The 15,496-nt window shown below is 43.9% G+C and overlaps 1 protein-coding gene across 10 annotated transcripts in view; it reads left to right on the forward strand.

Moving 5' to 3' along the window:
- Positions 1–15,496, forward strand: part of LOC111271879 (uncharacterized) — a 51,990-nt gene that overhangs the window by 15,612 nt on the left and 20,882 nt on the right. For 5 of the 10 annotated variants that reach the window (XR_002687189.2, XR_002687188.2, XR_002687191.2 and 2 more), the window contains exon 2: positions 10,153–10,262. Coding sequence is in view for 1 of the 10 variants with exons in the window: in XM_086973090.1 (XP_086829216.1) it covers positions 9,002–9,126; positions 10,153–10,191 (164 nt within the window). In the remaining 9 variants the exon portion in view is untranslated. The other 5 variants (XR_015315511.1, XR_015315512.1, XR_015315513.1 and 2 more) reach the window with 4 other exon arrangements.

A 15,496-nucleotide genomic window follows, 5' to 3' on the forward strand; every position in this document is an offset into this window, starting at 1 on the left:
AACTACAGATCTATATGCACGAATATATGACTAGTGGGTGAACACTCTCACCGGCACATTCGGAAACAGCGGAAACACGCGATCGCTGGCATAAAAAACATAATTATAGTTGAATGCCGCTGCTGCTCCGGCAGTAACGCAACGGCGTTAAAATCAAAATAAACAGAAGTCAGGTAGTTGCTTACTGCAGTTAACTTGGAAGCGAGCGTCTTGCTAAGGCGCCGCCTCATATTGCTTGCCGATTGTCGATGATGGCCAGGCTGGCCCCTTCGGATGGAACGGCTCACCCTCTCGCGCTGCCGTCGTAGCCATTTACCTATTCGCATACATGTTATCTCTATTCCCACGTATAATAATATATGTCTCAGTGGCGTGTTGTGTCTTTACAGTTATCCGCCTTCTTGTCGCGTCTCTCACCTACCCCCCCGTCTTTGTCTTCAAAGCGATGGTCACCCATGACGTCGACGGTTGCCGCAATTGGTACCCAATGCTTTGAGAAGAGTTAAAAGGTCGGAGGCTACCGCTGCTAGTTTAGGTCGTTTATGCAGTGCAGCACGACCGCGTGAGGAAGTCCTAATTCAGCAACAGTAACACTGTAGACCAAAGTGTGTAGTCAGGAACATATATATATTAGACCCGATTCGGTGTGATTGCTGTACAACACGAGCCTGAGTGGCCTGCGTTAGGCCATTGCTACCAGCCTGTTGTAACGGCGTCATGGTGGGAGACCCTTTAAAAGTGTGTCGACGTTATCCTTCAACGTTGCTGTCATCGTTCGAGGTCTGCGTTCTCGTAACATAGCATTCCTATTTTGAGGGCTAGTTGGTTGGCTTAACTTGGCCGATCAGGGCTGTTCTCGGGCTGTCGGGAAGGGAGTATACGGAACAAGTTATGTGTACATTTACCTAGGTTATGTATGGCAGCAGACCTTGCAGTCTTCATTATACGCATTGCCAGCCTCTTGCTGCACACTAGACACTCGCAGCTGTAACAGTCAAGGGCTACAATGTGCCCGCCATGGATAATATAATAGAACTGACATGTTATAGAATTTACTACAATGCGTAGCAGAACTGGAATGGCATGGATAGTAGTATTATATTAAACAGAAGGAAATCTAGGTGGAGCAGCGTAGCGGCTAAAAAGGAAGCTTAGGAAGATTATCTGAAATGGCATCTCGTTATTAAGTCGTGCGTAGACCTGAGATGTGTGTAACCATCAGCTTTAGAAATCAGAGGGGCAACTGATTGTAACTGATTTAATTATGCCAATAAGGCGCTAGCATAAGCTGCTTGATTTTGTTTTCCAATAACCAAATAATTGTACTTTGAGCACCGGCGCTAACGAGACGTGCAGTCATTGTCTTAATGGCTCAAGTCTTCTTATTGAGGCTGAACGATGGATGCCTTCTTCTTTAGCGCTAAGCAACTATACGAAATAGAAGATGCTACTGTCAAGTATATAACATAATTCTAGAAATGGGTTGCCGTTAAAAGTCGCTCTCTGGCAACCGACAACTATGAATTTGAGCGCGAAAAGCCTGAAACTTTCTTGATGCTAGTGATTACAAATAGTAGAGTCTAGGACATGGCTATGGATTTCTAATATCGTTCTGCCAGTTCTATCTGTTTAGCTTCAAAGTTAGAACTTACTGCTTGCATGCAAGCTACGACAGTTAAGGCACCGGAATCATCTGCAGGAATCGTCGAACGTCTCCGTAATATCCTTCCTGAGCTGCCGATTTATGATATTTATGCATATGTGTGTGACAGATTACGAGTTGTCTATATCGTTCTCTACTTGGAAACGGGCCAGCGTGGCCAGCAGACCCTGGGCAAGTTCACGTGGTTCAAGGCTATCCTAATCACGTTGTGGACCTCTCGTGCTTTACATAGTACGTGGTTACCTACCGTTAGGCTAAGCTAGGTCGATCATAGGCTTCTGTATCACACACACACACACACACACACACACACACACACACACACACACACACACACACACACATATATGTACGTATAGATATACATCTTTTGACCGCGAAGCACCAGCCGTGGGCGCTCTGCGACGTATTGGGCTGCTGACCTCTGGAACGATGCGTCACGTACAATAGATTTCTAAGATACATGTAACTTTTAGTAAACAGTTAATTTGAAGCCGAGCAACGCACCGGGTAACATTTCATACTAGTGAATAGCAAAGGTGACAACGACCTTCTATCATTAACATGAATCTGTATCCTGTACAAAACCATAGAGCCTTAGCATACTCTTTACTGATCATCAAGCGACTGCGTAGTTGGACAATCAAGTACTGAAAATTTTCTCTCCGTCGACGGAGAAGTCAGTCGCTGACGCATTGAAGATAGTGGTCGACCGTACCATGCGCAAGATTCCCGTGTGTTCTGCATGTGTATAGTCGTAATGTATCTGTATGTCCATAGCGCATAACCAATACATGTATTGGTATGGCGCTATGGACAAACAAAGAAAAAAGTGCGGGCTCGTCTCGTCGATTTGATGATGGGTGACATGCCCCTGTTCGGACCACAGTTCTCCCGTTATCCGATTGCTCAGTTATACGTTAAGTTCCCTAGTGATTGCCGACTCACTGTATTTTTTCGTTCCGTACGAATTTAGCAGAGTCTCAATTCGTACATGTATTACGTAGTTGGCATCAGCCCACATATTAGAAGTCAGCGAGAAAAGAAAAAAAAAAGTCTAAATAGCGCAGCTGGGCCTAGACTGCAAGAGCGTTACCCAGGGAACGCTTCTATCCGAAGACTGACCGACGAACGGGAGAAACCGGGATTGTTTAATAATGTGTTTACGCGTTCTTGCTGATTGTGTTATCGTTGTCGTCGTTAACGTTGCCGCCAGCGCTACACGGACATCATATGGTGTGTGGCGTTGAACGTTTCCTTAGCTGTCTTCAACGTTCCGTGTTTGACTATGGCCGTCAAAAAGCCGGTACGCCGTCTTTGGAAAACAAGCATCGCCTAAGACAGCGAAAGAGACCAGAGTGTACGTAAGGGAACAACCAAGCGCGGGTCAACAACACAAAAGGCTCGTTCGTTCGTTCAGGATCAGCTACAGCAGGCGCTACCGGCGTCATTGTATTGTAGCTTCTTGATGGCTATTAAAGTATATGCAGACTAATTTTTTTCGCTTGGACTTCCGTAGTTCGAAGATTGATCGCTAAACAAACGTACGTTGCAGCTTTTTGACCGCCGCCTATTAGACAATGTGTGCTTATAAGTTCCTACGATTTAGTGACATCGCCGGACCCTCAATGTTGGCAATGGGATTGTAGTTTTCTGACAGCAAAGTATCAGAAATACGTACGATTGTGATTTATTACTTCCTCTTTAAACATCTATTCCAGCTTTGTAACACTGCGACAAACAACCCGTCTAACCAAAACATAGGAAAGGCCTAGACCGTTCAGCGTCTGCTACTAGGTGGCCCGTTATCATGTCATAATCATGTAATTGGCCTTTGGAGAAGCAAAATATTGCTAACACCGGTCGGAAGTCAATCTAGCGATTTCTATTTGTCTTGCGTGGCGATGTTACGTCTACTCAATATCGTTCAGATTAAGTTATACTGTAAGATCATGTATATGAGACTTAAATGCACGCCATAAAATCGATCACCACTAGTTATTTTACGTAAGTGGTACGATAAAAGTATGGAATGGCCTCTTTTACACATATATAAAAGTATATTTGCGTTTGCCCGAGGCAGATTCCGGTAAGAATGATTTCTGTCCCTAATGCTTTAATATTCGTGAAAGATAACAACGAGTGAAGCCCGCGTAGCGTGTAGCATCAACGATAGCTAGATTGATCGTTTTGTAGCTCTGACAATTACAGAATTATTCTCTGTAATTGCCGTTACAAAAAACTTTACTAACTTGGAACGACGTTACGATGTCTCTACGTGCGTGTGGACCATTCCGCATTGGCTGCATAACTTACCTACGTGTTAGGTATTAGTGGCACGCCGGCGTATAGGTGTAACAAAAACCTAATTTCGACAATCATTTAGATGGTTCACGACTGACTTAATAACAGGGCACGTGTACGTAGATCATGGCTCTGGGAAGCAACGTTACGCGTCGTGGTGAACGCCATCAACGAACGCATCATTGCTATTGTCGCCGGTGAAGAATACCTGCCGACGAACCAACTAAGCTCGGCTAGATAAGGCGACGGGTTAACTAGCTAACTGATAATAGCAATAGCGTGCCCAGCAAATAAGTACATATCTAATAACGATAATCCACAGGCTGCTAATGGTGTCGAGACGGCAAATTTAAGAGTCCGTTGGTGAAAAGTATCGAGAAATGCTAGTAAGGGCATGAGTGCACCGTTGCTGAAAGCCTCTCCGGCTCCCATTCTAACTGTGTCGTGAAGGCTGTAGCTGGCGCGCGCTTCGAAAGCCTATCGCCTACTCCGGCTATTGAGCACATAACATACACTGGCGGCGGGAAGCCGGCCGCTATCGCGGTCCGTTGATGTTGGCTTGTCCATTGCTCCATCAGCATAACGGTCGTAGCTAACCGGTTCGCTCCAGATGCCCTTTGTTAGATATGAATGCATCCTAAAAAGGGCCGCTTACATTGGCTGATTCTGTTTCGCAACAGCCGGCACGATTGTATCATACCGGAGGGGGGTGATGGCTATTACTGCGCTATGCGTACCATACATATTCCCGAGGCAGTTAAAATGCCTCTGGGTTTCAGGCTCAGTGATCGTCTACAACCAGCGTAGCTTCGAGGCGTCTCGGAGATGACATAAGAGACCGCTGTTGTCGAATACAAGTCTTTCGACCGGCGCCATCGGTTGGAGCTACCCGCGTGAATAACACTGTTATTAATAGACTTTCAACTGTTACCTTAATTTTTTGTTACAAAAGCGACATTAATTCAATTTGACAACTCTCAGCTAATATGAGCGTACGCTTTAAAGACAGTAAAACTATTGTCAAAACGTCCAACAACATTGTCTAGTTAAGCAGGTTCTCGTAACGAATCGCTGGCACCAACGATGCCTAATGCGTCGAATTTTTTTTTACCTGTATCGTTAGTGTAAGTTAATATTAACACTATGGAGTAACGAGAAGTTTAATTAAAGTATTATTAAATGTGTGAAGCGTGCGTCAATCCTTACGGGTTTGTCCTATGCCAAGTGTCACTGTCTGTTGCGTCGACGGCCTTCTTGCGTTGATCGTAACGGCGTTAGGCGTACAGCCGCACAACGGTCAGTTTTGAAAAAGCGAAAAAAATAGCTCATAAAGAGAATACCCAGGTGATTCGTCGATGCCATCGATGCTCGGCATGCAAAGAGCGTGGGGTCGTGAAGATAACACTTCGGTCGATTCGGTTTGTTCCCTAACTGGCCGTCAGGTGTGCGCTTAATTGACCTATAGAAAAGTACATTTTTATAACAGTTAAAATAACGTAAATTTCTAATTATATTTTACACTGAGACTGCATAGCTAATAAATGAAATAAATTATTATCGAAGGACTGTCCCTGAGCCTTTGGACATAGCACATTCGCAGCTCGAGTTAGGAAAGCACAAAAAGGTTAGAGCGATCGCGAAACGACAAGTAACGATTTAAGGACGAAATATCGGCGGCCAAAAGAGAACTTGTTAGGAGGGAATCTTGCGCCTTTTCCGTAGCTTCGAAGCAAAAACCCGTTGTCGTCATATTATTTTTAATATTTTGCTGGTGGACCTCGGTGAAGCTAGGCCCATATCAGCGATCAAAGGAAGTATGCGAAAATACTCGACTAACAATGACTGATGCAATTTTCACTGCTCGAACGCTCCTAATAATCAAGGCTCCGGATGGTGTATAAAGTCGTCGGCCAACTATTCAATGTAAAACTTGTTTAACTGATAAAACAACAAGTTTGAGTAGGGGCTCGCTGTTAGTTAAGGTTTTTTTTTTTTTTTTTTCTAGACGTTAACTAAAATCTTTATCGCCATAGAATACTCAGTATAAATCTAAGAAGCAGACAAAATGAAGGAATAACTAAAAGGAACAAGCTATTATCTCTATCTAATTCTACACTCTCTACGCATTCTATAACTACGTATTTATCGACTGCGCAGAAGGTCGGCACAGTAATGCTATGTAAAGTTCTGTTCTCGATAATGGTCCTAGTAATAGTAGCGTAGCTCAGCATTCATCTGGTAGTGTTAGCGTTCCAGGTCTATATTAATGGGGGTCAATGGCTACTTTGAATCTGTGAGGACCAGTTGAGTGTCCGCCCAGCTGCCACGCTCCGACCTCATCCTTTGGACTACTGCTGCCTCCGCCGCTCCTTGTGATGAACCTCTCTGGTAGAATCCCTTGCTGGATTAAGTGGCACCTATATTCGACTGGGTTCCAACGTTGGAGCGTGTCCTCTCGTGTCGTGCTATACGCTTGATAGTTTCTGGGTCTCAGGACATTTGATACACCAACAGCCATTGGGTCACTCCCCACCCCCGTCTAAGCTCGCTTGTTACATCCGTGTAATGGCTCGTGGCACCGATACTAGTCAATTCAACGCGAGGAGCTCATCTCAGGATCCGGTTAAGCAATCATTTCGACAATAGGTGTTCCCTGTCTGCGACAGCTAATGCATATAGCACGCACGTATACATGCACTTACGCTAGCAGTGTGCGTACAGACATATGATATAGAAACTGGGAAACAATGAGGTATATCATATGTTACGGCTGAATCGTAGATTGCGCAAAATTGTCGCACAACAATGTACCCGTACCTTTTTTTCTAATTCGCTTGAAAAGAACATCGGGTATTTTGGGCTGTGTGGGCGGAGAAGGGGATGCTGGACTTAGAAAATCTGAGAGTTGTTGGCTTATTTTGTCTTAAAACTTAATGAGTTTTATTAAAACTAATCGTTTCGTTATTCATAAATGGTTTGCGGATGTACGTGGGCTTCAGCTGAACGCTTTTCAAACGTTTTGGGAAGACTATAAATCAGGAAGCAACATTTTATGTAATCTTCTGCCAAGACGGTGATTTTTTTCTTAAAGATAAACCCTTGCCGCTAGACTAGCTAGTCAACGTTAAACGAACAATATCGCATGGTGAACACCTAACTCCATATCTACCTAATGCACACACAGTCATATTGGCTTAGTGATCTTATATCTTCGACACCGTGATCGCTATCTATCTTTCACAAAGCACCCGTTACTTAGTTGTAAATAAGCTGATACGTCCAGCCGCGCCTTACAATTTGATATAAAAAAGATCGCGCGCGAAACGACCAATTCGGCCCATTCAATATGTCTCCGCCTGTAGCATGCTTAATTTCCAATTGATGTATCCAACCTTACGGCACGTTAACTATACGAGAGTACTAATCAGCTCGTTTCTACTACGAGCGAAACGAAGCGGTGAGATACGAGGTCGTCACCTTCGCTACTGCATCGGTAAGGCATCGTGCCTTGCTGCTTGGGTGACAATCAACAGCCCTTTTCAGAATGCCATTCGTTCTTGCGCACAGACCCATCTACACGGATATATATATACATATATGCGCGTGTGTATGTACATCAGATCCTCGCGCAAAGTGGACAGACATATTTGTTTGTGCCGTATTTACCATGGAGGTCGCAGTGGTGATGCAAGCGACCATTGTTATCACGCTACCTACTAATGCTTTAACAGTCGCACCAGTCGGAAGGTTCACTTCGATCAAGGATTGAGTCGTTGCTATGTCGCCGTCGAAGGTAGGAGGTCCTTCCATAATACAAATGAACAAACTACGAAGCGCATTGCGCATGAAAAGGACAGCCGAGAGCCTACCTAGTCAACGGGGAGGTAATGCAGTACGCAGTTGTTTGCGGCTCCTAAGAACTGTGTCAAAGTCAGCAGATTGCAACTTTACTATGTAGTGGGCTCACTTAAGTTTCACCTTGGCTCAGCGAGATACAGGCCTTGGCCAGTCTTATACTAAGATTGATACGGTATTATCGAGCACACTTTGAACCCGAATTCGGGCTTGTCTGTTCGCAGGCCGTCGTAGAATTATGTCACAGGCCACAAATTACAGGCCTTCTTTTTGGACGGACGACTTTGCGTCGTATCACATGAATGTGCGGTTGAAAACTAAACCGTCCGATAGGTTCGACGTCCTTCCATAGAAAATCATCTGAGCAAAGGAAGATGGCGTAATTAATTGAAATGTTCGCAATAAGGCGATGCTTTTGGACAGAGTTATAAATAGCTCTCTAGACATGCACGACGACACGAGCCATTCAAGGCGTGCGATACACGACAGCAGGCCACCGTTCCCGTTGACCGGATAACGTTACTCTATGAATTTCTCGTAACCCTTGAGAACTTGATCGGAAAAGAGAACAAGGAATCTCCCTATCTCGCGGTTCGTTTCCCCTTTTCTTTACGTTGCAGGAAACGTGGTGCTTACATAAAATTGCTAACGTTGTTCTTGATAGTGCTTGCTACAACATGAAGTTATCTGTATCTTCCGTTGATTGATAGTTCTTCCTATCTGAGAACTAATGCAAAGCTTCTAACTTACTTTTAATAATAGTAAAAATCAATGAGCTCGAACAATCTATTTTTCGTTCACCAACGGATGGTATGCGCCCTGTAGGAACTGTCATGCAGGACCACCGGTAACAGCCAAATATCCCTTCTACCGATCTATTATACAACCTGGCTGTTTATAATTTTTTACCAATGCTAGGATAAATCGCCGGATTGAATCCGAAGTGTCTTTCTCAAACGACAATGCAGGCGGCAGGGGTGTAGACAATCTATAATTTTCTAGTCTATGTTCAACAACGAAAAGTCGTACACACATTCCACCATTTGATTACCGGTTTTCTGCCATCTTATCGCTGGCTAGCTCCAATGACGCCGTCGTTGTTGTGTTTTACTTGATTGAATTGGATTTAGCGCCCGCCACGGCCGTTTATTCATGCGCTCACTCTCTTTCTGTTTACAGTAGCTTGCTCACTTACTCCATCAGCGTCGCCGCTGAAGTTGGTGCTGGTCTTGCTGCCTTCACCTTGGTTGAAGCGGTGGCGGACAGCCGGAAATGAAGTCCACGGCAAGGTTACGCTATTGGCGGTGCGTTACGTCATGAAGGTCCCTGTAGCAGTCGCTTACAGCTGAACGCGGCCAATGAAACTCAATACGGCATTACGCACGCCGCTCGACGCGCTTTTGTATGCTTATTGCTTTAGCTTTGTAAAGCCGTTTGTTAATAGCATGGCGTAATACGTGTCTTTCGACGTCGGCTCCGTTGTCGTCTTCACTTGCAAGTTCCTTTGTTGACAACTGAGGTAAAGTACTAGAAAACAGCGGAAGAGGCAACCGCAACAGAAACTAAAGGTAGCGTCGAGGGAGTCGTTGGCTTGCCGTCCCCTTCCGTAATCAGCTTAGGACAAATCGATGATGGACTCAAGCGGACACCGTCGTGCTTCTGCTGCTGTTGCTACTGCTACAAACTAGATAACAATCATTTTTAAATACGGATCTGTTTGTGGAATGTAATTGTCCAATTGCACAATTTCTATTTTCTGCTTTAAGGTCGTCAGAACGAAGCGTTTGTATGCAGAACTATTGTGTTAACTGCCAATGGCACCTTAAAAATACTAACAGTGGAGGATATAGCAGCCATATCGAAAAGTAAAGAACGGAGATGTGTACGCATCATTCGGCTCCTTATAGACTCTATATATACAGATATATAGTCATAATAATGGTTCTTCTTTCTAGTGCTGAAATTTTTCGAAAAAAGTAGAGAAAACTCTCCCTATTATTTCAAACAGCATGTCTATTTTCTAGTAGTTTAGAATAATAACGTATAATATGTTACCAGTAGATTAGAGGTGCTGGGAGGACAGATAAAAGATCCATCTTGCGCAGCATTTCTCGAGAAGATCAGATCACTTCGATACGTAGAAAAATACACTTATTAGAGAAGTATTGCCCAAGTTCAGTCGGTTGCTTGCTTGCTTGCTTGAAAAACCAAAGCATACTCTGAAGAGTTGTTTTTCATCTTCTAATTCTTCATTTCAATATTAAACTGAGACAGTTCTTCTAATTTTTACGTACAACATTATAACTTATCATTGCTGTGGTCGTGTTCAGTTACAGGATAAAGTGATCGCCGGTCGAACTCATTCGTAGGGTGCGTAAATACGTGACAGATGCCCAGTTCGCTGTCGGCCATGTAAAAGTATTGTCTTAAGCGGAGCGCGGTTCGTATTATTTTTACTACTAATATCAATACTATCACTGCTATCATCATAACTTTATGAGCTACTATCGCTTCTGGGTCAAGGGAACGGACTCAGACATGCGCTAATCGATTGCAACCTGATCTGCGGTTTAGCAATCTTTGCATCTTTCCTTTTTTCTCATCCCCTCGTGAACGGCGGTACGGCGGGTTGTTGTATGAGGCGGTTTTATACAGGCAACATGTCCTCTACAGCGGTTCTGTGTAGATCTATTGAGAATTCACTGTAGATCCTCTACGAAGGATAGATTGGAATAAAAAGAGGATGACAAGAATGCGGGCCGCACCATATCCGTTGCCATCTTGAGATATCTAAGGGCGAAGCCACACAAAGGAACACGCTCGTGAAGATGCGCAAGGGAGCCCTCATACAAGCAGCAGGAGCAAGAGAAACGACGCAAAAAGAACCGTTGTCTTAACAATAACTCACGGCAATGACACTAGTAAAATGGCAAAATCTGTGATCATTAATACGAATGCATAAAACGTGTGAGCTTTATACCAGACTGGATCAAATAAAGGGGCTCGCATTTATTGGGGTCCGTTTATTTTCTACTTAGTCGTTGTGCCCGTTAACGAGTGATTTCCCTTGCACCACATGACACAACCACGCGTAGACCATTTATGTAGAGTAAAAAAAAAAAAAGAAAAAAGTTCTATCGTGACCTCACAACAGGCTACAGCAAAGATAGTTAGATACAAGCTTTATTTTATATTAACTATAAAGCGATACGTAAATAAATGAGAGTGAGTTTGGCCACTTTCACTGATAAGTGATAATTAGGTTGAAAAGGCATATAAGTTCCCCTATATTAGGTAAAGACGTTTAATTATTTATATCCAATCTAATGATCGAGAGCTATGGTATTAGATAAAATTACTACTACATACATATGTATGTATACATTTAGCATATATATCTAGAGAGCAAAATCATCCCAGCGTCTAAAACCGAATCAACCTCGAACCTGACGGCAGATGGTACTATGCTGCCAAACTGGGCATATAATGCCTCGTTTCGGTGTATTGCCCACCTATAGAATGCTATTGCGGCGCTCAATGTCGGGGCCGTCCCTTGTATATCTGAAGAAGAAGAAGAAGAAGACGTGATAATACGAAAATAGAAAGTGAATTGAGTGTATATATATATATATATGACTATACGTTACGTTCGTAGTAATACGCACGAAAATGTTCTATGCCTATGCATGCTTTATCTGCACAAAAGCCGTTTATAGGTAACGACGTTTTGTATAAGCACACAATCTCTGTGGTTATTGCTCAAATTTCGAAACGTGTCCAAGAGCTGTTCGTCAGCCCTGTCGATATACGTCAGACTATCACTGGTGGGGCAGCTCAATATGGCCGTTCGTACACGTACACGTACACGTACACATACGCTCTGTCGGGTGTACGGAGAGAGGCGGACAAGAAGCCCGCTAGACCGGCAGTGCTAACGATGGCCATGAAAAGCCAACACAAAAATGAAAGTAACAAAAACAATCTATTTCATCGCAGCATGACAGCTTTCATGAACGTCAAGGATGAGTCGTCCTTCGGCTATCGCTGGATGATATTTGTCTGTAGGTGGTACATTACCACAGAAGGAACTGAACGTTACTATTAATGGCACGGAGGACAAAATTTAAACTAGGACGTTTCTTTAAAGGTAATAGCGATAACAACGGTAGCAATATTCGTCGTCGTCGTCGTCACCATCATCACAGCAGTAACTGTCCCAAACGTAGAAAACAAAAATGTAAATATCAGACACGCATTGATGATAAATAAGTTATCTAGACGCCGAAATGGCCTCTTTATATTTGCCGTCCATGTACGGCCGCCGCAGTCGACTAAGACCGTTGCCGCCATGGTACACAGCAGACTTTCTCATATCTCGTATATAAGAGACGGTACAAGAAGGCTGCAATATAAATTTGATAGAATTGCTACAGATAGCGCACGCGTAACCGGTTGCTCCTTCCGGACACAGTATGTATCCTTGTCAGACGGCAGCCATCATCTTGTACGAACAATTTTTCAGACGTTTGTAATGACAGCTTTTCCAGAACTAGTGTCTTGCTATTACCTAGTGTTAACTAATCACTGCCTGTAGCGAAGTGTTTCAACAAGTAAAGGCGCTTGTCCATTCTCGCGTCCTCGGAAAAAAAGCCCAATATTTACCTAAGGACAGCTATCATTGCATTTAAGACGAGACACTCACCCCGATAGCTCTGAGTAAAATCGCCTATCCGCAGCAAAGACGATCCTTTTCTCAACGCATTTTGAGAGACGTTCCGTGGCATGTTCACGTATATTTTACTTAATGTACTGCTCTATATTGACTTTTTGAGTCGGCCGTAAAAGTTACAGCATATAGATTGTTCTGTCATTATAAGTTATCTAACGGCTGTCTGTTTCTGTTGTTGCAACGATTGTAGCGGCGTAGGGGCTCATTATCTCATTTAAGTAGTTCGCACGGCCTTTTTTTATTTTTCTGGCTGTCCTCAAGACCTTGGATGCGGTCAGCGCTCGAGGTTGTGACGGGGGTGGTTGCACCACTGCGCGGGAGGAGTGCGCGAGCTACTCTACTTACTGCTGTATTTACCACTGTTCGTTTAACTCGATTAAAATAACCATATACATAGTAGTCGTCAAACATTTCGCTTTGCTACCATTATCGCTGTCCAATAACCGTCACTGCATACGCAAAACGCTTTATTTTTAACATTTTTGCAGCATATTTCGTTCGTGCACGCTTACTAACGACACTCCATCGGATCTATTAGTTTCAGAGAACGTTTTCACAACAATTTTCATTATATTATGGAACATGTTATGTGCAAAACTAAACCCCTCGTTAGATCAAACGCTAGGCTCAGCTCAGAGGGGAAACTGATTAGTGGGAATCGCGTAAGTCAGGGGAAGATAATTTCATTTAAATAGGGTATAGCAACTAAGAGGCATGGAAATTCATCCATTCAAATGTTTGTGTCAAAAACACGTTTACTTTATAGCAGCTCTTCGCTGTTCATATACAAAATTACATGAGAATTGATGAACCTATGGGAGTTCTTCACCAGAAGTCTCTTGCCAGCTGGTCAGCTCAGCGCTTGGTGATTTGACCAGCTGGCAAGACAAAACAGCTAACAACAGATGGAGAGTCTCTATATTTTTTTTACCTGTTTACTATAACAGTTGGTATCGAATCACGGAGAAACCAACCTGTTCAATGTCAGGAGTGTAACAAAACGCATCTATATATATTTAAGAAATACAATGAAATTAGTTTAATAAAGCTAATTTATCCTGTAATATAATTGCAATGTGGTATTATGGGGCTCAAATTGTGGAGGGACTTTTCGCTGATACCGTACCATAAAAGTGTTTTTGTTTAAAAAGTTGACCACATCAAACAGGGAAATTACTTCTACCAAATAGAATAGAAATCGTGTGGAATTCGCCGTGCGTACATGTATTATATTTTATTAGCTACATATATAGCATTGTCTGACCATTATTGCAAGCGCGCATCGCACGCTGTGCTGAATACTGCATTACTAATCCTCGTCTCCGGTACGTTGCCCTGATGCCCTTGGGGGTACGTTGGCCTTAGCTCGGTTGATCTACCTGGGACCGGGAGCAGAGCCCCCTTCAAGGCCTCCCGAGGCAGACTGCGGTAGTCGCGACAGACAACGCAGCCACAGCCAGGGCAACAAGAGATCTTTTAGCAAGGTTCGACGCTCTTGTAATGCCTCGGCGGACTATTCGTATATGCAGGCAGACGCAGACAGCCGCAGTGAAGAAATTTGCGTTTCACCCGCCTTGTTTTTCCGACCGGTGTAGACAGTGAAGGGTGGCCGGGTTTTTGTCGGAAGAAGACGTGACTTTTGCGTACGACGTGCCGTCGAAGTCACCAATAGCAGCGTCAACGAGAGATATCAGGGTTGTCGCACCAGCTTTTGTCATCGTCGTCGTCGTCTCTATTTTTTAAGTGAAGCTTGTCGTGTGCTGATTCCGCCTCTTCACTTCCACTCGCCCTTGATCGCGGTCATCACTTAGAAGCGGGTCGGTCTCCTACAATTGTTGACTACTGCGATTCAAACGGTTGCTGCTATAACTGCAACTACTTTCTACTCAACTTTTAAGGTTCTTCTATTCCAACGATGGGATTTTGTCATTATTAATGCCGCCGCTACTTATGCCTTCCTTACGTGTCGTTGGTTGTCCCGAAAGGTGAACGTTTTTTCAACGAACGCACACTTACGCTGCTCACAGAAACATCTAAAGAGGCGGCATAAAACACAGCAGAGCGACAACGACAGCATTAGTGATGCCCTGTGCTGTCGATCGCCCGCGATTGTACGCCGCTGTAGTCCAGAATCAAATGCGCGCTTCGAGACGATACCGGCGAATAAAGCTGTTCACAACGGCAGTAATCACAAAGAGTAACAGAGAGAGAGAGAGAGAGAGAGAGAGAGAGAGAGAGAGAGAGAGAGAGTGAGAGAGTTTTAATCAATGATCACAAGTCTGGTTTAGGATCCGATGATGCTCTGCAATGCGCTCGTCCTCGTGTGCCACAGGCATACTAAATTAAGCTAACGTTACCTATAAGTTCGGGAAGTAACGCACGACCGCCGTGCGTATGCCATCTTTTCCTTCTTTTGCCGCATTCTTGCAGGGGACTTAGATGTTCTCATAGTCACCACAGACTTCTTGCACACACCAATGTCTCGCTCACACACGCGCTCAGCGGCCATCCGCCCGATTCTATAGAACTACACGCTTTCGTTTCGATTTATCAAGGGAGTTATTTTTAAGTAAAATTTAGTTACGAAAACTATCGCTGCGGAGGCCATCATTCTGTCGTAACCGTTCAATTCATGGTATTAATATCAGAAGAAGGCCACGGTGACGATAGCCGCTGCTGTCATAGTGGTACGGTCTGTTGGCGATGATACTAGAGAATATCCTAGTAATGGCGCTTATGCGGCATGTACATAAACCTATGGATCCGTTTAGGTTCCGTGCTCTCTTTGTGCGTTCGCTGAACGTGAACTTCGCTTCTGGGCCTTCCTCCTGAGACAAGAGCACCCATTACAAAAGCCGCAAACGATCACAAACAAGCCAATTTGTCAACGCCGTTGTAACATAAAGAGGCATCAGACAAAAAAGATGTAGGCTTCTGTACAGCGA

The sequence above is a fragment of the Varroa jacobsoni genome, unplaced genomic scaffold (assembly GCF_002532875.2).
Source record: "Varroa jacobsoni isolate VJ856 unplaced genomic scaffold, vjacob_1.0 contig01203, whole genome shotgun sequence".
Lineage (NCBI taxonomy): Eukaryota > Metazoa > Arthropoda > Arachnida > Mesostigmata > Varroidae > Varroa > Varroa jacobsoni.